Genomic DNA, 23,765 nt, shown 5'->3' with positions numbered 1-23,765 from the left:
TTGGAGGGGATGCTAGGAACAGTAGCAAGAGGCTATGTAGCAAGAATTAACATGATCCAATGGTTAGATTGAAAACCCCCAAATTGAGATCCTAGGTGTAAACTTGCAAGAATCATGTTCTTCAATGGAATCAATTGAAATTGCAAGAGAACTTAGGAATTTAATCAATAGAATGATGAGCAGCAAAATATAGACAATTACTAACATATAATCAGACCTATTTGCTAAAGAAAATCAGATTAAGAATATGAACTCATGTTTCCATGAAGAGGAAATCAAAATAAGAAAGCAAGAATATCAAGTATAAGAAACATAGCATGGAAGGAATGAAGAGAGGTTTAATCAACCCAAGAGAGCTTGTAGAAGAGGTGGTTGCAAGGTTGCAGCACCTTCTCCACGAACTCAGTAGCAAGAACAAGATGAGGTAGAAGTATATTAGAGAGAGAGTGAGAGATTACATACCTTGGAGAAGAGATTAGAGAAGAGAAACAATGATTCTTGTAGAAGATCATCACCCAAGCCAAGGAGGAGGCTTAGAGGAGCTTTCCCACGTTCTCAGATGTTGAAATGAGTGAAATAATGATTTAGGTTCGAGGTTTCACTTAAAAGGACAAAGGAATATCCAAACAGCATCTTTTTCACGATTCTGGGCTTGTTTTGGTCGATACCTTTGGTTGATAGTATCGACCAACAGTATCGACCAACAGAGTCTCAACAGGATTTTCGGGAATAGTTCAGCAACTTCAAACAGGGATTCGGAAGGCTATACAAGGTCAAATTGAGTGAGGTTTTCTCCTACAAGTCAATCAAGAAGTCTAGTTTCCAAAAATACCTTTGGATCAAGCATGGGAATTCATTAGGTCTACCAACTAAGCTCACCTTCTTTGATGCACAAGCAGGATTTGCCAGACATAGTTCAGCAACTTCGGACAGGGATTTGGAGGGCTATATGGGGTCAAATTGGGTGGGGTTTTCTCCTACAAGTCCATCAAGAAGTCTAGTTTCGGGAAATACTTTTGGATTGTGCACAGGTGTTCATTAGGTCTACCAACTAATTCACCCCTCTTCGGTGCGCAGATTCAAAACTAACACTGACAACGCTCTCAAGTGAGGGGCATCATCGTCAATGTCCATGGGCTTGGGCTCCGACACCAAATCATCAACCAAAAGGGTATACAAGGACTTTTCCCACCACTTCGGGTCATTGGATCAACAGACAATACAAATTCCGGGCCGGGTCAGGGTAAGGATAAGGCCGGATATGGCCTCCTAAGGCTTTCAAGGATAACAACATTGAAATCAAGGTCCAACTTCAAGGTCTAACATTAAACAAGTCTTTCTTTATCCCAAAACAAATAGGGTATCCCGGGCTAGGTTTGGGCTGGATGTCACAATTGAAGTCAGTATATCTCTTTGATTCTGCCGATACCTCCACCGGGACAAGTGCTTCTGTGCCGTAGGCTAGCCGAAAAGGTGTTTCTCCCGTAGGAGTTCTAGCCGTGGTGCGATATGACCAAAGGACGCTTGGTAATTCTTCCACCCATTTGATTCGACTTGTCTCCAAGCGCTTTTTTATTCCATCCAACAGCGTCCGATTGGTTATTTCAACTTGCCCATTGCTCTGCGGATACGCCACGGATGATGTTCTATGCTCGATGTGATATCTTTCACAAAAATTCTTGAAGCCAGTTCCGATAAATTGCTTTCCATTGTCAGTCACAAGGATCTTTGGAATTCCAAATCTGTAGATGATTCTTTCTTGAAAGAACTTCTCCATTTGTTTCTCAGTAATGGATGAGAGAGGTTCAACTTCCACCCACTTAGTGAAATAGTCGATTGCCACGACCAAATATTCTCTATTGTTGGCGGCCTTAGGGAGCTTTCCCACCAGATCCATTCCCCACATGGCGAAGGGAATCAGACTGGAGACAGATGTAAGAGGGACAGCCGGAGTCTTTGGAACAGATGCATGAAGTTGACATTGCTTGCATTTTCTGACATAGTCCACGGCATCTTTTTGAATAGTCGGCCAATAAAGGCCTTGGCGTATTATTTTGTGGGCTAAAGCATGACCTCCCATATGCGCTCCGCATATTCCTTCGTGTACTTCGGCTAAGGCATATTGAGCTTGAGAAGGGCCAACACACTTTAGAAGAGGCTGTGTGACCGATCTTTTATAAAGTTGTTCTTCAATAATGGTGAACTTCGCTGCTTGATTTTTAACTGCCTTAGCCTCCTTGACGTCTTCCGGAAGGATATCTATCACGCCCTCCCAGCCGGTACCCTATCTGGCATACCCGAGAGTGTGATCCACAGCCCGAAGATCAGGTATCGAGTGATCAACCTCCCACATAAACAATAACATAATCATGAACAATCATAACAAGAGTGCGGAAGATAAATCATAGATCCAATAAAGAAAGAATGAATCATAAATGAATCAGAATAATAGATATAATCAGAGTATCAAACAGATAAGTAAAATGAGGCAAAAATCCCACTTTACAACCAGCGGAAAAGTAGCTCTAAAGAATAAACTAGACAAAACCTAATCCCAGTAGCAAGTACATTGGGTAACTAAATTGTTCTCCACTTTATAGACAACATCCTTGTAAGTGTAAATCTCATAAATGGCACAAGGACGCTTCCACTCAATGGTCGGACTAAGCATCGTACGGAGCATAACCACTCGCGGGATCTTCGAGTAATTGTGGTAACCGCAATCACCTTCCCGGAGATATGCCTCTTTGCCTTGCGCTTCTTCATAGGGACCGTCATAGTACTCGGTACTACAGGATAGTCTAACAACATTGTACAATAAAGGAATGAGTTTCAAAGAAACTCGGTAAGGCGATTAAAAATCCATAATAACATAAATGGCGGGATTCCGGAACAAACATAAATGCAATATGATATGAGACAAGCAATGAATGAATGAATCTAACTCTATGTATGCTGGTCTCTATTGGCGGACATGCTTTAAGTCATAGCACCGTACTTCTTTAGGAAAGTCCACTCACATCCTCAACCATTTAAGATATCTTGGATTCTCTCACGGATCATTTCACCGGTCTTGAGCAGCCGATTGGTAATGGGTCCTTCATCCCTCGGGACAAACCTTGGCAGGGGGTTAAGTCAACACACTCTCTCACAACCATTTGGTATAAGTCTTGGCGCATGTCGAGTAAAACCTAGCCAAATGCAAGTCTTCTACTTAGTTACATCAAGTCGGATCCGAGATACTTCCATTCCTCGTCCCGACGATCCTTTCCGGTATCCTTCACACTAGAGTCCTCATAGTCCCCGACTACGGACTCACCAACCCTATTGATCATCCACATATGGTAAACGGGAAGCTCTCACGTCCTCTCACGGGTTGGTTACCGGTCTTAAGCGCCGTGAGCCCAAGTCTAACCATATGCAACCCTACCAATAAATGGCCCCCACAATGTGATTCCTGTCCTCTCACGGGTTGGTTACCGGTCTTGAGCGCCCATGAATCCCCATTGCTACCACGGGTCGTTCGGTCTCAATACCCCTCCGATTAGGGTCGACATAACAGGACATCCTAGCCAAACACTACTAGACAATCCTAGATATGTCATCCAACTGTTTAGGAAGGTGTCCGGAGGGCATCTCCGGAAACATCCCATAATATTCCCGTAGTAGTCCAAGGACAGAAGTGTCAAAGGACACCTCTCCTTTCCAAACCATACTTAAGCATACACATGCATCAATTCATATCATCACATATATGGTAACTTCATATATGGAAAGAAATCAATAATTACAGTCACTTGTATAACATTGGTAAGTAAATCATACATGAATCAATTTAATATGAATAAGTAATGCTACTGTAATCAAAGTTATGCAACAGTAGTATATCATTGTAAGAATCTAATTTAGGAATCATATCTATGATATTCAAATATAGAAACTAGATTCATGCTATCTATGTAATTAAGGAAATAACCGTCCTTACCTTTTATAACTCGCAAAGGAATCCTAAGAAATCAAGTAAGATCTCGGCAAACTTGAGAAGAAGGTCCTAAACAAGTATATACAACATATTAGGAAAGATCCCTAACAGAAAAGATACCAAAACATCCAACATAGACCAATTCTGGAGTTGCTGTACTCATTGGTCGAGTGGATTGGTCGACCGTCCGTCGACCAATCAATCGACCAATGCAGACGATAGCCAAAAAAACAGAGTTTTAAGATATGAAATCCGAATTTGGTGGTTCAAAAGGGTACTAATCAAGGGGTAGACTACATCAGTAGTATTCTAACATATAGGGGACCTCAAAACACCAATCAAATCAAGATATCAAGATCCAAATTAGGAAACAAAAAGTTACCATAATTAAATCAACCATGGATCTTGATGAATTTGAAATAGAAAACAAAGACAAGAACAATAGGAGGATGGATCTTTGCTTCAGGTAATGGTATCATGAAAACCTACATAGATCTTCATGGAATAAGGCTTAGAAGCATCAATCTAAATAAGGAAATAAAACCTACCATATATGTATCTACCATGCATCATGAAGAACACATAGTAAGGTAGAAGAGAACAACTAGAAATTGATAGATTATTGATCATGGAAGGAAAACACAGTAATTAACTACTAACATGATCAACATAGAAGATCCAAAGAGATCGGAATTCAGATTAGGAGTTTAACAAAGATTAGATCATGGTTTGATCATGATTCCTTCAAAAGCTTGCAATGATCATGGTTAAGATCATTGTTCTAGCCTCAAATCCTTAGGATGATCATGAGAACATGTTCAGAGATGTTTGCAACAGAGAATGCAGCATCTCTTCTACTGTCTCAACTCAAAAAGGAAAGAAAAACAAAGATGGAGGAGAAGAAGAGAGAGTAGACATACCTTTTGATGCAAAAAGAAGAGTTTCGACGAAGATCCATCAAGAAAACACCAAGGATGCAAGAGAGATGACTTGCAGAGGTCTTTGGTTCGTTCCAGAGGGTTTGGAGGCAGCAAATACGAAGTGGACTCGAGATTGGACTTAAATAGAGCAAGAACAACCTAATTGCCAAAGACAGCACTCATTGGTCGAGTGGATTGGTCGATCGGCCCGATCGACCAATCGGTCGACCAATGCCGACAAAGAAGACCAAAACAGGGAATTGAAGGTCCAGATCAAATCCAATCCTAAAGGGGTTTTGCACACAAGTCAAGTGACTTACCTAATAGGTAGAAATGCCTTCAAACCAAGATAGAGAGCACTCCAAGTCCATCAACTAATCAGATCTTAATCAGGATTCAGTTTCCATAAATAGAACCTCATCATCAACTTTCATGGATTCAAAGCCAGACACCAAGTCCTCTACTGGGATGGCCCAAAGCTGACTTCTTACTTTACTTCGGGTCATCGGACCTACAAATAACAAGGTTTCCGGGTCAAGGTTAGGGCTGGGTTTTACAATATCATTCTTCAAATATGATATAATTGGGCTCATCCAACTAAGCTCTTCTTCAATATCCATCGCCTCGGCCTCTCGAATGCTAGGAATTTCTAACTGTTCAATATAAACGGCTGAGCCTAAAGTCGAATATTTGGATAAAGCCAACTTGGATAACTCATCTGCTATTTCATTTTCCTTTCTCGGAATTTGCTTTATCTCAAGATGATCGAAATAATGGCGACAATCATCAATTTTGGCTAAGTAATTTGCCATTCTTGTTTCCTTTGCCTCGTACACGCCACGGACTTGATTCACGATCAACTGAGAGTCGCTTCGGACTTCCAATTCTCAAACTCTTAAGGCTCGGGCAAGTCTTAATCCTGCCAGTAGGGCTTCGTACTCGGCCTCATTATTAGAGGCTTTGAAGTTGAATCTTAAAGCATAATGAATAGTGAATCCATCCGGGCTAATTAGCATTAGCCCTGCTCCACTCCCTGAAGAGTTGCTCGAGCCGTCAACATGCAAAGTCCATAACTCCGGACCGGGTGAATTTTCTACTCCCGAACTGGGCATGCTATTCTCAAGAATAAAGTCGGCAAGAACTTGTCCCTTTATGGCTGGACGAGTTCTGTACTCAATTTGATATTCGCTTAACTCAATAGCCCATGTGACCATTCTTCCAGCTAAGTCTGGTTTTACGTAGTATCTTCTTCAATGGGAAGTTGGTCAAGACTACAATTGGATGAGCTTGGAAGTATGGTCTGAGTTTCCGAGATGCGATTACAAGTGCTAAGGCTTGTTTATCCACATCCGGATATCGTGTCTCGGCATCTATTAAAACATGACTTATGAAATAGATAGGGTTTTGTGAAGTACCTTCTTCTTTTACTAAGACCGCGCTTACTGCCGCTGGAGAAATGGCTAAGTATGTGAATAATTGTTCTCCCGTTGAAGGTCGGGCTAAGAGAGGTGGAGTCCCGAGCTTTTCCTTCAACTTCTCGAACGCTTTCTGACATTCATCGGTCCACAAGGTATCCTTTGCCTTCCCGAGCTCTTTAAGAGCTTTGAAGAAAGGCAAACATTTCTCACCCGATCGTGAGATAAATCTGTTTAAGGCTGCTACTCTTCCGGTTAGGCATTGGATGTCTCTAACCGTCCTTGGTGACTCCATCTCTAGCAAGGCTTTAATTTTCTCCGGGTTTGCCTCAATTCCTCTTTGGGATACCATAAACCCAAGGAACTTTCTGGAAGAAACTCCGAACGCACATTTCTCCGGATTTAGCCTCATCTGGTATGTTCTCAAAGTATCAAAAACTTCTTCAAGATCTTCCAGATGACTTCTTCGGACGATACTCTTTATGAGCATATCATCCACATATACTTCCATATTTCTTCCTATTTGGTCTTTGAAGACTTTGTTTACCATTCTTTGATAAGTGGCCCCAGCGTTCTTCAACCCGAATGGCATTACTTTATAAAAGTAACTTTCTCGATCCGTCATGAAGGCCGTATCCTTCTCGTCCTTGGGATTCACCATAATCTGATTGTATCCCGAGTAAGCGTCCATGAAGCTCAATACTTCATGCCCTACTGTGGCGCCGATCAAAAGGTCGATCCAGGGAAGTGGATTGCAATCCTTTGGGCATGCTTTATTCAAGTCTGTGTAATCTGTACTGTAAAACCCAGCCCTAACCTTGACCCGGAAACCTTGTTATTTGTAGGTCCGATGACCCGAAGTAAAGTAAGAAGTCAGCTTTGGGCCATCCCAGTGGAGGACTTGGTGTCTGGCTTTGAATCCATGAGAGTTGATGATGAAGTTCTATTTATGGAAACTGAATCTTGATGAAGATCGGATTAGTTGATGGACTTGGAGTGCTCTCTATCTTGGTTTGAAGGCATTTCTACCTATTAGGTAAGTCACTTGACATGTGTGCAAAACCCCTTTAGGATTGGATTTGATCTGGGTCTTCAATTCCCTGTTTTGGAATTCTGCTTGTCGCATTGGTCGATCGATTGGTCGTTGGACCATCGACCAATCCACTAGACCAATGAGTGCTGTCTTTGGCAATTAGGTTTTTCTTGCTCTATTTAAGTCCAATCTCGAGTCTACTTCGTATTTGCTGCCTCCAAACTCTTTGGAACGAACCAAAGACCTCTGCAAGTCATCTCCCTTGCATCCTTGGTGATTTTCTTGACGGATCTTCGTCGAAACTCTTCCTTTTCATCAAAAGGTATGTCTACACTCTCTTCTTCTCCTCTATCTCTTATTTTTCTTTCCTTTTTGAGTTGAGATAGTAGAGAAGATGCTGCATTCTCTGTTGCAAACATCTCTGGACTTGTCTCTCATGATCTTCCTAAGGATTAAAGGCTAGAACAATGATCTTAACCATGATCATTGCAAGCTTTTGAAGGAATCATGATCAAACCATGATCTAATCTTTGTTAAACTTCTGATTTGAATTCTGATCTCCTTGGATCTTCTATTTTGATCATGTTAGAAGCCAATTGTTGTGTTTTCTTTTCATGATCCATGATCTATCAATCTCTAGTTGTTCTCTTCTACCATACTATGTGTTCTTCATGAATCATGATAGTTACATATACGGTAGGTTTTGTTTCCTTATTTAGATTTATGCTTTTAAGCCTATTTCCTTGAAGATCTAAGTATGTTTTTCATGATACCTTTACCTGAAGCAATGATCCATCCTCCTATTGTTCTTGTCTTTGATTTCTATTTTGAATTCATCAAGATCCATGGTTGATCTAATTATGGTAACTTTTTGTTTCCTAATTTGGATCTTGATGTCTTGTTTGGATTAATGTTTTGAGGTCCCCTATATGTTAGAATACTACTGATGTAGTTTACCCCTTGATTAGTACCCTTTTGAACCACCAAATTCGGATTTCATATCTTAAAACTCTGTTTTTTTAGGCTACTGTCTGCATTGGTCGATTGGACAGTCGATCGACCAATCCACTCGACCAATGAGTACGACAACTCTAGAATTGGTCCGTGTTGGATGTTTTGGTATCTTTTCTGTTAGGGATCTTTCCTAATATGTTGTATACACTTGTTTAGGACCTTCTTCTCAAGTTTGCCAAGATCTTACTTGATTTCTTAGGATTCCTTTGCGAGTTATAAAAGGTAAGGATGGTTATTTCCTTAATTACATAGATAGTATGAATCTAGTTTCTATATTTGAATATCATTGATATGTTTCCTTAATTAGATTCTTACAATGATATACTACTGTTGCATAACCTTGATTACAGTAGCATTGCTTAAATTGATTCATGTATGATTTACTTACCAATTATATACAAAGTGATTGTAATTATTGATTTCTTTCCATATATGAAGTTACCATATATGTGATGATATGAATTGATGCATGTGTATGCATAAGTATGGTTTGGAAAGGAGAGGTGTCCTTTTGACACTTCTTTCCTTGGACTACTACGGGAATATTATGGGATGTGTCCGGAGATGCCCTCTGGACACCTTCCTAAACTGTTGGATGACATATCTAGGATTTTCTAGTAGTGTTTGGCTAGGATGTCCTGTTATGTCAGACCCTAATCGGAGGGGTATTGAGACCGAACAACCCGTGGTAGTAATGGGGATTCATGGGCGCTCAAGACCGGTAACCAACCCGTGAGAGGACAGGAATCACATTGTGGGGGCCATTTATTGGTAGGGTTGCATATGGTTAGACTTGGGCTCACGGGCGCTTAAGACCGGTAACCAACCCGTGAGAGGACGTGAGAGCTTCCCGTTTACCATATGTGGATGATCAATAGGGTTGATGAGTCCGTAGTCAGGGACTATGAGGACTCTAGTGTGAAGGATACCGGAAAGGATCGTCGGGGACGAGGAATGGACGTATCCGGATCGACTTGATGTAACCGAGTAGAAGACTTGCATTTGGCTAGGTTTTACCCTGACATGCGACGGTACTTAGACCAATGGTGATGTGAGAGAGTGGTGACTTAACCCCCAGCCATGGAATGTCCCGAGGGATGCCGGACCCATTACCAACTGATGATGAGTGATTGAGACCTTCCTAAAGAAGTACGGTGCTATGACTTAAAGCATGTCCGCCAATAGAGACCAGCATACATAGAGTTAGATTCATACATTCATTGTTTGTCTCATACCATATTGCATTTATGTTTGTTACGGAAATCCCGCCATTTATGTTATTATGGATTTAATCGCTTACCGAGTTTCTTTGAAACTCATTCCTTTATTGTACAATGTTTGTTAGACTATTCCTGCAGTCGAGTATTATGACGGTCCCTACGAAGAAGCGCAAGGCGAAGAGGCATATCTCCAGGAAGGTGATTGCGGTTACCACAATTACACTGAAGATCCCGCGAGTGGTTATGCTCCGTACGATGCTTAGTCCGACCATTGAGTGGAAGCGTCCTTGTGCCATTTATGAGATTTACACTTATAAGGATGTTGTCTATAAAGTGGAGAACAATTTAGTTACCCATTGTACTTGCTACTGGGATTAGATTTTGTCTAGTTTATTCTCTTTTAGAGCTACTTTTCCGCTGGTTGTAGAGTGGGATTTTTGCCTCACTTTACTTATCTGTTTTGACACTCTGATTATATCTAGTATTCTGATTTATTTATGATTCATTCTTTCCTTATTGGATCTATGGTTTATCTTCCGCACTTTTATTATGATTGTTCATGATTATGTTATTGTTTATGTGGGAGGTTGATTACTCGATACCTGATCTTCGGGCTGTGGATCACACTCTCGGGTATGCCAGATAGGGTACCGGCTGGGAGGATGTGACATGTACACATTCTCCATTTGCCGTTGGCTTTCTTCACCATGACTACATTCGCCAACCAAGTTGGGCATTCTATGGGTTTTATAAAACCCGATTGCTCTAGTTTCTCCACTTCGGTCCTGATGGCAGCATGTTTCTCGAGCGAAAAATTCCTTCTTTTTTGGATCATTGGAATTGCATCGTCCCTTATCCATAAGCTATGTTCTGCAACTCTTCGATCTATTCCGGGCATGTCTTCGGCCGACCACGCGAATACATCTAGGTTGTTTTGGAGAAACTCGGTGAGCTCTTCCTTGAATTCCGTAGGTTGTTCGGACCCGATCATAGTCCCTCTCTCGGGAAGATCCGGATGAAGTTGAATTCGCTCAAGCTTTTCAACTGGTTCGGCTCTCTGCATAGCTTCTTCATCCCGGTCATCCCGAATTTCAATACTCATTGTATTGCCCGATCTCTCGGCTTTTTTGACTTTCTTAAGATAATTCACATAACATTGTCTGGAGAGTCGCTGATCAGAAGAGCACTCCCCGACTCCCGCTGTGGTTGGAAACTTCAACTTCATATGTGTTGGAGAAACCACCGCCCCTAAGGCGTTAAGAGTTGGCCTCCCGAGTAAAACGTTGTAAGCTGAAAGGTCCCGAACCACCATGAATGTTGCTTGGACGACTGCATCCCGAGGGGAGGTCCCGATCCTTAGATCCAATTGGATAGTCCCTTCGGATATGGCGGACGACCCGGCGAACCCATATAAGTGAGTCCCGCATGGAGTCATCATCTCGTCCTCAAACTTCAATTTCTTAAATGCTTCATAAGATAGTAAGTCGGCGGAAGATCCCGTGTCCACAAGAACTCGGTGAACTTCTCGATTTGCCAATTTCACTTTGAGAACTATAGCATCGTCGTGAGGAGAAGTGACGCCCTTGAGATCTTCGTCGGTGAAGGTTATTGGATCTGGGCATAAGTCATTTCTTCGTTTTCTTGGCAATTGCATCGATCCAACGAACCGTGCCTTTTGCTTCGCCTTCTTAATGGATTCTTCCGTCGGATTTCCCAAAACGATGTAAATGGGGGAAAACTCCCGAGTGTCGGGTTTCTTCTCGGGATTCTTATATGCCCTCTCGGGACTTTTGGATCTGAGTCTTTTAGTTGATCTAGGTGGGGACTTCTCTCGATCTTGTCGCTTCTTCTGAAGATACTTTTCAAGATGTCCTGCTTGGATGAGCTTCTCGATCTCGATCTTTAGATTTCTGCACTCATCCGTATGGTGGCCGTAGTCTTTGTGAAAGCGGCTACTTTGTCATATTCCTATCTTCGGGTCGGGCTCTTATCTTGCCCGACCACTTCAAGTTGTCGTTATTTCTGATCTGTAATAGAATTTCTGACCTCTTAGTATTAAGAGGTGTAAAGTCTCCATTGGCGAGTCTTTCTTTCCAAACTCCCTTTTTGTCATCTCTTGCCCGAGCATTTGAATTTTGACCTCTTTCTCCATAATTCTTCTTTTCCTTTACGCCTCTCGTAGACTCTTCCCGGGCTTCGATAACTTCTGCAACCGTTGCTTGTTTTTGGCATTTCTTGAGAAGTGCTCCATAAGTCCTCGGCTTGTCTTGGAGCAATACCTCGAGCAAACATCTTTGGGTTATTCCACTCCATAGCGCATTGTACGCCACTGTATCATCCAATTCTTCAACTTCAATAGCCACTTTATTGAATCTGAGAAGATAGTCCCGAACGGACTCATTTGGTTTCGCCTCGATGGCAAAAAGGCTATCTCGTTGTCTTCTTACTCCCGATGCAACTTCGGAATCGGGCAATAAATTTTCTCCCGAGTTCTCGAAAGTTTTGGACGGATCTTGGCGGTAGGCTAGAAAATCATTTTATCGCCGGGCCTTTGAGAGATGCCGGGAAAGTTCGACATAATAGCTCATCTTCTCGGCCAATAACAGCCATGACCGATTTAAAATAACTAATATGTTCTCGAGGATTGGACTTACTTTCATAGGGAGTGAATGTCGGCATGATAAAGTTCGGTGGGAGAGGTGCTCTCATGACTTCTTCTGAGAAGGGTTCTCTATCAACCACATCATAGTCGTCATTGAGGTCCCGATCCTCAAGCCGTCTCTCCATGGCATCTAATCTTCTCCCGAGACCATGCGCCTCTTGATGTTCTTGCGGAGACCGAATACTTCCTAAATCAGAATATTGGGAGGTTGGTCTATGAGAAGATCCATATTGACTAACCGACCCTCTCGGGTTATTAGATCTAGAATGGCCTCTTCCGTGGCTTTCTCCTTCTAGCTCCCGAACTCCTTCATTTCTTCGCCCTTTTCTGGGTAAATCTTGAGTTTGCCTAAGCCCAGCCAAACGGTGGAACACACTTCCCCTCGACCGATCCTCTTGGGGACGTGGCTCTTCAATATGCACTCTTTGAGATCTTTCTCCAACTTGTTCGGCTGGCCGTCTTGGTATTCTGAGATTTCTCCTTTCTTCATTCACCGGACGTTGCCTATCCCGAATCTGACGGACGGCTTCACGTCTTCGTCCCTCTTGGGAATTTCTGGGGGGTCCGGATGGTACCCCGATCTGATGGACTAAGCCTCAAACAACTCCTTGGAGTTCCAACATTTGCTGTTGGACTTCTCTTTGCATATTCTGCAAATCGGCCACTGTCGCTGGAATTGGAGGTTGACTCGAACCGCCTTCTCCAAATGGAGTTGGAATAGTTAACGGGGATTCTCCGGAACTCCTTCTTGACCTTCCTCTGGAATAGGAATTTGTCGATCTAGAGAAGGGAGAGTTTGTTCTTCAACACGTCCGTTTTCTGTCTCCCTTTCTCTCGCTCTAGTGAGAATTTGAGAACTTGTCACCTGAGGTGTGGTACGTCTCGTCATGACTTTTTGTGACGTTTCCCACAGACGGCGCCAATTTGTTGCGTCTAGAACTTCTTCGAGAGCCGGATATTGAGATGACCACCTTAAGAGCTCTCCAACTAAGTTGGAATAACCGGGATGCCTCGCACACACAAAGAAAGCAAGAACGGTCCGGCCTAGTTTTGGCCGGGGAACCGCCTCCGACGCTCAAGTCAGCCTAGGTAACAATAGTGGTTCTTGAGAGAGTTCTCAAGAGAGTTCTCAAGAACGTAATGAGTAAGTACTCAGATGAAAGTTCTCGTTACCTTTCTCCATGTAGGAGGTAGGTTTATATAGAAGTTACCTGGAGGCGGCGATTCCTTAAATTCCGGATCGATAGTTGAGGAGTGAGTGGAGTAGTGGAATAACGGCTCCTTCTTTGTCGCACCTGATAACGCCGTTATGCCGACTCACCTCCCCAATTCTCGGAATAGATATGCTGAGTGTTTATGCGTAACTAACTCTTCTTGACTTAGTCAAGAGAGTCTTCTGAGAAATGCTAGAGTTGGATATAGATGTATATTTTTCCCAAGTGTGGCACTTCTCCAACAAATAAATGAACCTGCCCAAGAGGGAGGTGTCTCTCCCGAATGAGGCCCTCGGGACCTTCTTTAGGGATGAGGTGAGCCATCCTACATGGGAGGTGTCTCTCCCGAATGAGGCCCTCGGGACCTTCTTCAAGGAAGAAACTAGATAACAAAGAGGGGTGCATCTGTCCCGAGTGAGGCACTCGGGACCCTTTATGAGGGAAGAGATGCACCAGCCCGAGGGAGGTGCATCTCTCCCGAGGGGGGGGACTCGGGACCTTAGTTCCCCACAACAAATATAATTCTACCATGTGTTTCTCATGATTTCGTAGTATATATATATTTCTGAAAAAAAATTTGGTTTAGTTCAAGATGCCAAGGGAAAAAGGAAATTTGCTGTCAACCGGTTGAACAAATAATCAAAATTACAGAAAAATCCATATATGTTATCGTGAGTTTTTGTAATGGAGTCAGCAAATGCGCCCACGACTTCTCCAAAAGGCAAAAAACCTAAGCTACAGTTCACCGCGTTTCCGCAAAAGTGCAATGGGTTTCTGGTGTCTGGTTTCTGGTTTCTGGTTTCTGGTTTTACATTAATATTAACGGGGAAAATGGTTGTCGAGATGGATTCATTGCACCTGGGCTGAATAGGATTGGGATAAACGTTTCCGACAACAATTAAAAAAAAAATGGTAAAATGTTTCTGAAGACCGACACAATAGAAGTTTTTTTTTTTTTTTTTTTGGGTTCAAACATGAACTTTAGAAATTAGAAGTTAAAGGTAGGGAACAAAAACCGAGACCTCACAATTTCCTCTCTTTTTCGTTTGTTTTTTTCCCCTCTTTATTGGGGTTTCAGCTCTCTGGTGTTATCGATGATCTCGGGAGTTCGATTTTTGTGATGCATTCGATTGTCTCTGGACTGCATCTGATTTCTTACATCTTGTTGTTGGTTGATTTACTCTTTTTTGCTCTCGATCGAGAGTTTTCTTGTGACAAAGAGAGCGAGTTCGGCTCCTGGTATTCATGTCTACGCTCGTCAACCATAGCGGTAAGTTTTGGCTTGAGGTTTCTACTTCCAGTGGATTTTCATGTTGGAATAGGGTTATATTTGTTTAGGGCTGACGAGATGCTTATCTGATTAATTTAATTTTTGAGCTCTGAGTTTCTCCTGATGTCTTTGATTTTGGGTTTCTCATAATTTTGATTCTGTTAGATTTGACACTCGTTGAAATCTGCCCTCGTATGGGGAGTTCAGAGTTTTAGTTATTAGGATTAGGATTGCATAATTTCTTTATCTCCTGAGTCATGAGTTTTATTCTTGCAGTTGCTGAAGTAGGTTGGTCTATAGGTAGGGGTTATAAAGAGGCTTATTATGCTTGAGTTGATTCTGTTGATCTTAAGTTTAGCTTGAAGGTTCCTGTAAAAATTGAGATCTATGCTGATTTTCCTAATCTTTTTTGTTGTTTTTAGCGCCTGTCAAGAGCTCATTAGGTTAAAATTCAATATCTTCTCATGAAACCCGGTTATTTTTCATTGGAAATTTAAGCTTCAACATTCCTGCAAAGATCCATATAATCTTTTGTTGAAATTTCAAATTCACTTCTCGTTTTGGTGTTTCAGGAGATGACTTCTATCCAGGGTCGCTATACGCCAACCCGACGGATGCAAGCCTTATGCTTGCTCTTGGTCCTCATCTGGATGTGTTCTGTCTTCCTCGCAAGAGATCTCGCATCAGTGCACCTTTTTATCTTCAGAGGAAATGAGTTTGAGAAGAAGGAGGGAGTCTCTATTGATGTTCTTCCTGATGAGTGCCTCTTTGAGATTTTCAGAAGACTACCGGGGGGCCAGGAAAGGAGTTCAGCTGCTTGTGTATCAAAGCGCTGGCTTATGCTTCTGAGTGGTATGCGTAGCACTGAAATATGTGGCAGCAGAAGCACAGACTCCTTGAAGCCTGAGTCTGATGAGTCTTCAAAACACGAAAAGGAAAGTACTCTTCCTGATTCCAGTAAAAATGAGGTGGATCTTGAGAGTGATGGACATCTTAACAGGTGCTTGGAAGGGAAGAAGGCAACTGATATCAGACTTGCTGCCATTTCTGTTGGAACTAGTCGTCGTGGGGGGCTGGGTAAGCTTATGATCCGAGGAAGCAACGGTACTTGTGGGGTTACGGATCTTGGTCTTTCAGCAATTGCACATGGTTGCCCCTCACTCAGGGTTCTCTCACTTTGGAATGTGTCTTCTATTAGTGATGAAGGCCTATCCGACATTGCAAATGGGTGTCAAAGATTGGAGAAGCTGGACCTCTGCCAATGCCCTCAAATATCTGACAAGGGCTTGGTTGCCATTGCTAAGAACTGCCCAAAATTGACTGCTCTGGCGGTTGAATCCTGCCCAAATATTGGGAATGAGGGTCTGCAAGCAATTGGCAAACACTGCCTCAGTCTTCAGTCAATTTCAGTTAAAGACTGCCCAGCTGTTGGCGATCAAGGAGTTGTTAGTCTGTTATCTTCCACTATTTATGTCATGACAAAGGTGAAGCTGCAGGGTGTTGGCATAACTGATGTCTCTCTTGCTGTTTTAGGCTATTATGGTAAGGCTGTTACAGATGTCATCCTTACAGGTCTTCAGAACATCACTGAGAGGGGCTTTTGGGTCATGGGTAATGCTAATGGTCTGCATAAGCTGAGGTCACTTACAGTTACTTCTTGCCAGGGGGTTTCGGATCTTGGCCTTGACGCTGTCGGGAAGGGTTGCCCTAACTTGAAGCAGCTGTGCCTGCGCAGGTGTCCTTTCCTGTCTGACACTGGGCTTATATCATGTACCAGAACAATGATTTCTCTTGAGTGCCTGCAGTTGGAGGAGTGCAATCGAGTCACTCTGTGTGCGATTCTTGGTGCTCTTTCAAATTGTGGAGCCAAGTTGAAGGTTCTCAGCTTAGTGAAATGCATGGGTATCGATGATATGATTTTGGCATTGCCAATGCTCTCTCCTTGCAAATCTCTGCGGTCCTTGTCTATTCGTCACTGCCCAGGTTTTGGTAGCTCAAGTTTGTCTATGGTGGGTAATATGTGCCCACAGCTTGAACAGATAGACTTGAGTGGCCTCTCTGGGGTGACAGACGCAGGGATTCTTTCACTTCTCAAGAGCTTTGGGACAGGTCTTGTGAAAGTTAACATCAGTGGCTGCATGAATTTGACAGATGCTGTTGTTAAAGCCATTGCTACACATCATGGTGGGACTCTTGAAGTGCTGACTCTTGATGGCTGTTCGATGATCACTGATGTGAGCTTATTGGCAATTGCACAGGGCTGCCCAGTTCTCCGTGATCTTGACATTTCCAAGTCTGCAGTCACAGATGTTGGCATCGCTGCGCTTTCTTTTGCAAAGCAGCCTGACTTGCAAATCTTGTGTATTTCTGGTTGCTCAAATGTGACAGACAAGAGCATTCCCTTCCTGGGGAAACTGGGCCAGACTCTTGTCGGCTTAAATCTCCAGCAATGCAAGTCAATCAGCAGCAGGGCCATCGAGCTACTTGTGTCACATCTGTGGAGGTGTGACATCCTCTCCTAAATTGTTGAGGGGGATGGAACACCCTCTGCAGAAGAAGGCAGAGGTGAAGGATGGTTCCTGGTTGAACCAAGATCAGCCTTACTTGGCGTTACCTAACATATGGTAGCTCTGATCAGCAGCAGCAGCAAAACACATATAGGGTGTTGGTCGTTTGAGCTTAGTTTTAGATTTTTGGGCTCACATGCGTGGGTCTTCTGATTTCTTCTCACACTGGTAATCTGGTTGTTTTCCAGGGGCTTTGGCGATTCATTCTTCTTTTTTTTGCAGGTATTCCTTTGTATCAGGAATCTGTTTGAAGTGTTTTGGGCTCCGTTAGCCAGCCGGGAGGCCTTTTGGCCATGGTTCACTGTGAATACAGTTACCAGGTTCCAGTTTTAGGTTCTGTCATTCTCTTTGATAGAATATTTTTAGCATAACCTCGGGATACCGATTGCTGGTATGCGAGTGCTAAGCTTCCTGTGTTCAAGTCAAGTCTCACGCGTTAGTTTTCGGGTATCTGTCCATTTTGGTTTTACCGGTTCTTAACGTGTTTGCTGTTTCAGTTTTAGATGGGTTGGGAGTGCTTTCACTTCTGGGCTTGTTGGTTATTAGTTGTGGTTTTGTACTTGCTTTTGGCAGTTCTAAGTTTTTTTCCTGAGATGCAGGGTTTGCGGCCGGTGGGGGGGGGGGGCGGGGGGGGGGGGGGGGGGGGGTTTTTCCCGTCCCGCGGCTGTTGTTTTGGGGGGGGAAAAAGGAGAACCACAAATAAAAAAAAAAAAAAAAAAAAAAAACCTTTTTTTTTTTTTTTTTTTTTTTTTTTTTTTTTTTCTTTTGGTATCAATTATCATTGTCAATTATGAGAAATTTTCATTATTTTAAATTGTTTGGCATCTATTCTGAATTTTATTTTTATTTAAAATAATAGAAAAACCTCCAAATTCCATAATGAACTTTTTGTCCATTATGGATTATGATGAGAATTTCATTATCTTCATTTGTGTAAGTTTACTTAAAGTTCTATAAGTAAGATGAGGGTAAAATAGTCAATACACATTCTTTTATAACAACCATACTTTTTCCTTCTTTTCTCACTTGTTTACTATCATTTTTAACAATTTTTTATCTTGACACCAAACTTATTTTCCATTTCATAATTTATTTTCGATAAAATTCACCAAACCATTTTTCATTCTTGACCAAAAATGAATTCTTGTACTTATTTATTTTAAATAGGCATAATAGAGAATGAGAATTGATACCAAAAAGAGCCTTAGGTATGATTTCTCTGTTCCATTTAATTGCCAGTAAATCATTTCTGAGGTGAACTATACTATGCTACTTCTTATATATGTAATTGGAATAAATACCTTATTACTTCTTATATATGTAATTGGAATAAATACCTTATTTCTGTTATATATTTTTTTTATTATCTTAGGTATGATTTCTATTTGTGTGATTTAATTGCCACTAAATCATTTCTGACGAATTGAATGAATATGGATATCTTACCCAAAAAAAAAGAATGAATATGGATATAGAAATTCGCTTGGGGCCAATTTCTTTTACTAAATTGTTGTACCTTGAGAGTTGAGACACAGGTCTTTAACAAAGGCGCCTTAAAGTTGGACTTTCGTTGGATGTCAACGTCCATGTGTTAATTCCATGAGACTGTCATGTGAGATTACTTAAATATCTTTATAAAAAACAGAGGAAAATAAAGAGATTGCGGTAAGAAGAAAATTATGAAGAGTTGTTGGATTTGAGTTTAATGGAGAAGAGTAGATGGGTTTTTACATCCAAGTATATATTAGGGTACAATAGGTTTTACAATTGTACCTCAGATTCTAGCAGAATTGAAGTTTTGTTTTTGAAAACTAAAGGGGGTGTAAATGTTTGAAGGAATTGTCGGAGTAATTTACTCTTTTTTTTCTTCTAATTATCGTAGAAACCTGCTGCCAATTTGAGAAAGCCAATTTGCTAGAGCCACTTTGTATTTCTCTATCTTCATTTATGAAAAGGAAAATAACCACCACTTGGAGCCTCCTTAATATCTTCTCATGAAAGGATTTTTAGAAAAAAGTAAAAGATGTGGATATCATATCAAATAAAATAGTATATATATCTTATTTATTTATTATTATTATTTTCATTCTCCTGTGTCTCTCACAAAGTTTCATGTTTGACCTTCACAAGAGATGGGATGGAAAAACTTGTTTTAGCAGTAAGCAGACATTTTACATATCTCTTAAATCATAAAAGGTTCTCTTTTCATATTCCCACTCGTGTTAAATAAACAAATCAAAATTCTGTTTAGTGGAAAAGCTTCCTTTTTTTCCACCCATTTTTTTTCAAATATTTTATTCCATCAAGCCAATAGCCTATAAAAGGAAGTGGTAATAAATGAGTAGTAGTTGCTCTTTTAAAGGTTTTCAACAAAAAAAGCTGCTCTATTAAAGGTTCAGGTACATTCCAGTTCCGTTGGTGCCTCGCATATTCTAGGGCTTGTCTTGTGATAGGGAAATCAACAATCCCAGTGAAATTGCTCCACTGCCATCAAAGAGTTTACATGAGAATGACAGTCTTCCGACCCTCGCAAAGCTTTGGGGATGTAAAAGGGTAAGTATTTGCATCTGTTTGGGAGAATTTGAAACTATCCGGTAACTAATCAAATCAAAGATTAAGATGATGATAGTAATATCGACTCATTATTTGATCAATTCAAGTTAAGCTGCCATATTAGTATATATATATATATATATATATATATATATATATATATATATATACAATATAAGATAACGTGATTGTTTTCTAGATTTTTGTTAATTAAAATAACTATAATAAAATTCAATAGTAGATGATGCGTCCAAATTCTGTTAAGCCTCCGGCTCTCTTGGTTATGGCCTGCAAAAAAGAGTTAGACAAGGCCTGACCGTGGGGGTCGGGAGGCCACCTCCAAAGTTGAAGTCAATAGCTGGACTGATCACGAAGGCTCTGGCTGATTGTAGAGCATAAGAATGAATACGTAATAGGAAACGATTCAGATACCTCTAGAGTGAGTTCATCACTTGTTTATATAGACCTTACCTCCAATTCTCGACCGTTTAGTGAAGTCTCAATTTCTTTCGGTGGACGTCCGATCATAGGATTTCTTCCTAGATATTCGGGGACGCAAGTAGTTACCAATCTTGGCACGATTCCCTCACTGCTCTACCGATAATTGCCTCCTGCAAATTAGCTTCGTCTACCGCAATGTTCGGGAGGTCGTACCAGACTTGTAACTGAAGTGCGGCGCCTTTAAGCTTATTAAATTAAGTTTTGGTGGGTCCCGTTTATGGTCTAACCAGGACGAAGATTGTGAACCCAGTCCAAAGGTTCGGTGCAATTTTCCTCATATCATTTGCCTCGCAGGCCAACCGTTCGAGCAACGCCGTAGAATGCTTGGTCTAGTTTGGTATCTTCACCGATCATGAGTAAATACGAAATATATTTGTATTTAATGCTCCTGACATCTCTTTCTAGCGAGGTGCCGTCGAACTGTTCTGACGCCTCATTGCTTGTGCATAATGTGCCACGTGGCTGTCAGGGAGATGCATACATCACATCATGTCGTCCAAACCGTCGTGTCTCAAGTTTTTATCATCATGGCGAAGGTTTTTGAACCGTCAGTGATTACAGACCATTGATGTTTTGCAAATCGTTCGATCTTTTCCATCGAATCGGTGCGTGCCCTCGTCCGTCGATTAAATTCAATCTCGCCTGTTCATTCGTATTTTGAATCTATAAAAGGTTCCTCATGCCTCATTTCCTCTTTTCACTTCTCCGCTCTCCTGCGTCAGAAAACATTTGCCTTTAAGCTTTCCAACTTGTGTTCTTGCAAGTCCTCTGTTTTAGCCTATGTGATTCAAGCCCTGTCCTTCTAATTTCCTCATGATCACAAGTAAGTTTTACTTCTCTTTCTTTTTTCACATCATTCTGTTATCTTTTTTGCATTCGCACAGTTTATCCTTTGTTATTCTGTCCATCCCTTTCTGTCAAAAAATGGGTAGTGGTACTGGTAAGACTTCAGAGGAGAGTGATTCTATAGACCGCTTGGTAGAGAGTGAGGAATATGCTGAAAAGGGAACTCCTACGGCTTTTTTTGAATTCTCTAGTGATCGGGACCATAGGGTGACCGAACACTAGTTGCAATCGGCTCCGGCCAGCCCTAGAGACCCACCTGGCAACGCCCCTATCACAAAAAGGTCTTCCTCAAAGAAGAGGAAAGCTCCTAAGAAGACAACGGCAGAGAGTTCCCGTCCGTCAAAAAGACCTTCCATCAGTCCCTCAGACATCATTTCTGAGGTTTGTTCAGCACACCTTAAAAATATTTATTCCGAATATTCAATTCTGCGTTCCTGTGTTCTTCGTGCCCCGAACTCGGATGAAAGGGTCAACTCCAATCCTCAGGGGGAGTTCTCTCTTTACCTTGATTCTTTCAAGAGCGGGGTTCGACTTCCTTTCTTCTCTCCCGTAATTGCCGAAATTCTCAACCACTGGAGTATTTGCCCTGGTATGCTCCTCCCGAACAGCTAGAGGCATATAATTGGTTACCTAGGGCCATGTCATGAGCTAGGGTTAACCCCTTCTCTAAGTGTTTTTTGCCATTATTATTCCCTGAGCAAGTCGAATCCTTCTGGGTGGGTATTCCTTTCCAAGTGCCCGAAGACCGATTTGAACTGGCAAGGGGGAATCCTCGCCGAAGGTACCTGCCCTTCTAATAACAAAGGATGGCAAGAAAAGTTTGTTTTCTGTAGGGTTCCCGAATCCTCTCTTAAATTCTCGATGAGATGGAACACTCGGGATTCCTTTACCCAAATAAATCGTCCTTCCTTTCTTTCCGACCACGATAACGAAACAGTTCGGACCATCAAGGCCATCTCCTGGCACTCAAAAATCCATGGATATGCCATGGAGTACGAACATGGAGTACGAAGTCGTTCTTTGCTACTAGGGTTTGAGCCATGTGAGCGCCCGAAAACTTTAATTTCTTTTCATTTGTACATGTACTTATTGTCCTTATAATGACCTTGATCTTTCGTTGACTTGCAGTGCCTCCCAAGTTTAATAGTAGTGCCATCAAATCGTTGGCTCAAAAGAGTTTGGCCACTGCCGAGGAGAGACTTCCCCAAAAGGGGAGAAAAGATGTCCCCGAGGGCACTCCTTCCCCGAAGGGGGCTTCATCTGTTGCTGTCCCGAAAGGGGTAACTCCCAGCTTTTGAGGACAAGGCAGGATCATGCTGCCAAAGGGAAAGAGCCAAGAGTGGTTGAAGAGTCCACCCATGATGATGATGCTCTTATTCAAAGGAGAAGGGAACTGACCGATGATGCTGCTTCTAAGAGGAGCAAAGTCGATCAAGGGGAAATCTATGTTCCCAAGTGGAAGGTGAATCTTCGAGACCCGATTCTTTTGGATACCAATGCTTCCATTGACTGAGCCATTAATGCTCGAACTCCGTGCGATCTGAAAGCCTTGAGTGAGATGTCCGATGATGAGTTGGTGAACTCTAACATCAAGTATATCCTGATTCTTTATTTTTCCTTTTGGCCGAACCTCCTGTAGTATGCTGACTTATCTCGCATTATTGATACAGGGTTCTTACTGAGAATTTCCATTGCGAGATGGAAGCAAATATGAGGGTTGGCCGCGTCTTCGCGTAAAAGTCAAATATAGTGATGATATTGCTGAAAAGAGGCTAAGGGAAATTTCCCAGCTGAAGGAGGAGAGAGACCGACTCGTACCTTCCACTGGGGAACTTATGTTGCTAAGTCCCAAATGGAAGATATGAGAAAGGAGCTAGGAGAGCTAAAAAGCAATGTCTTGATCTCAGAGTCCAAAATTGAGAGTCTCACTCGGGAGAAAGAAAAATTGGAAGAAAAGCTAGAAGCTGCTACTTCTCCCCAAGGTCCCAAAGATCTGATGTAAAATCCAGCTTTTACCTAACCTTGACCCGACCCGGTCATTGTTGTGTTTGTAGGTCCGAAGACCCAAAGTGGTGGTAGAAGGGGCTTATGGGCCCTTCTAGTTGATGACGTGGTGTCGGAACTCCAGTATATGGACATTGATGATGCTGCTCCTTCCTTGAGCACATTATCAATGTTAAATTAGAATCTACGCACTGATGAAGAGTGAGACAGTTGAGATATCAAACGGACTCCTGTGCATAATCCAAAGGTACTCCCTAAAACTAGACCTCTTGAGTGAATTGTAGGAGAAAATGTAAAACCCAGCCCTAACCTTGACCCGGAAACCTTGTTATTTGTAGGTCCGATGACCCGAAGTAAAGTAAGAAGTCAGCTTTGGGCCATCCCAGTGGAGGACTTGGTGTCTGGCTTTGAATCCATGAGAGTTGATGATGAAGTTCTATTTATGGAAACTGAATCTTGATGAAGATCGGATTAGTTGACGGACTTGGAGTGCTCTCTATCTTGGTTTGAAGGCATTTCTACCTATTAGGTAAGTCACTTGACATGTGTGCAAAACCCCTTTAG

At 42.0% G+C, this 23,765-nt stretch overlaps 1 protein-coding gene and 1 long non-coding RNA gene across 2 annotated transcripts; one reads left to right on the top strand and one right to left on the bottom strand.

Moving 5' to 3' along the window:
* The first annotated feature begins 14,609 nt into the window (after window positions 1–14,609).
* LOC149007452 (EIN3-binding F-box protein 1-like) lies at window positions 14,610–17,902 on the top strand. Its single transcript, XM_089166615.1, is given in 3 exon segments — window positions 14,610–14,730; window positions 15,303–15,424; window positions 15,426–17,902. Coding segments are annotated over 3 exon segments (1,974 nt in total). The 5' UTR covers window positions 14,610–14,705; the 3' UTR covers window positions 17,253–17,902.
* A 598-nt stretch (window positions 17,903–18,500) lies between these two features.
* Window positions 18,501–18,695, bottom strand: LOC149007451 (uncharacterized). Its single transcript, XR_016175292.1, has 2 exons — window positions 18,635–18,695; window positions 18,501–18,598 (listed from the first exon to the last, which is right to left on the bottom strand). It is a non-coding gene; the product is annotated as an uncharacterized LOC149007451 (long non-coding RNA).
* Window positions 18,696–23,765: the final 5,070 nt, after the last annotated feature.

This window comes from Hakea prostrata, chromosome 8 (genome assembly GCF_041222555.1).
Source record: "Hakea prostrata isolate BN-2017 chromosome 8, UWA_Hpros_2, whole genome shotgun sequence".
NCBI lineage: Eukaryota > Viridiplantae > Streptophyta > Magnoliopsida > Proteales > Proteaceae > Hakea > Hakea prostrata.
Note: the sequence above shows the minus strand (reverse complement) of the source record. Positions and strands in the feature narration are given on the sequence as shown.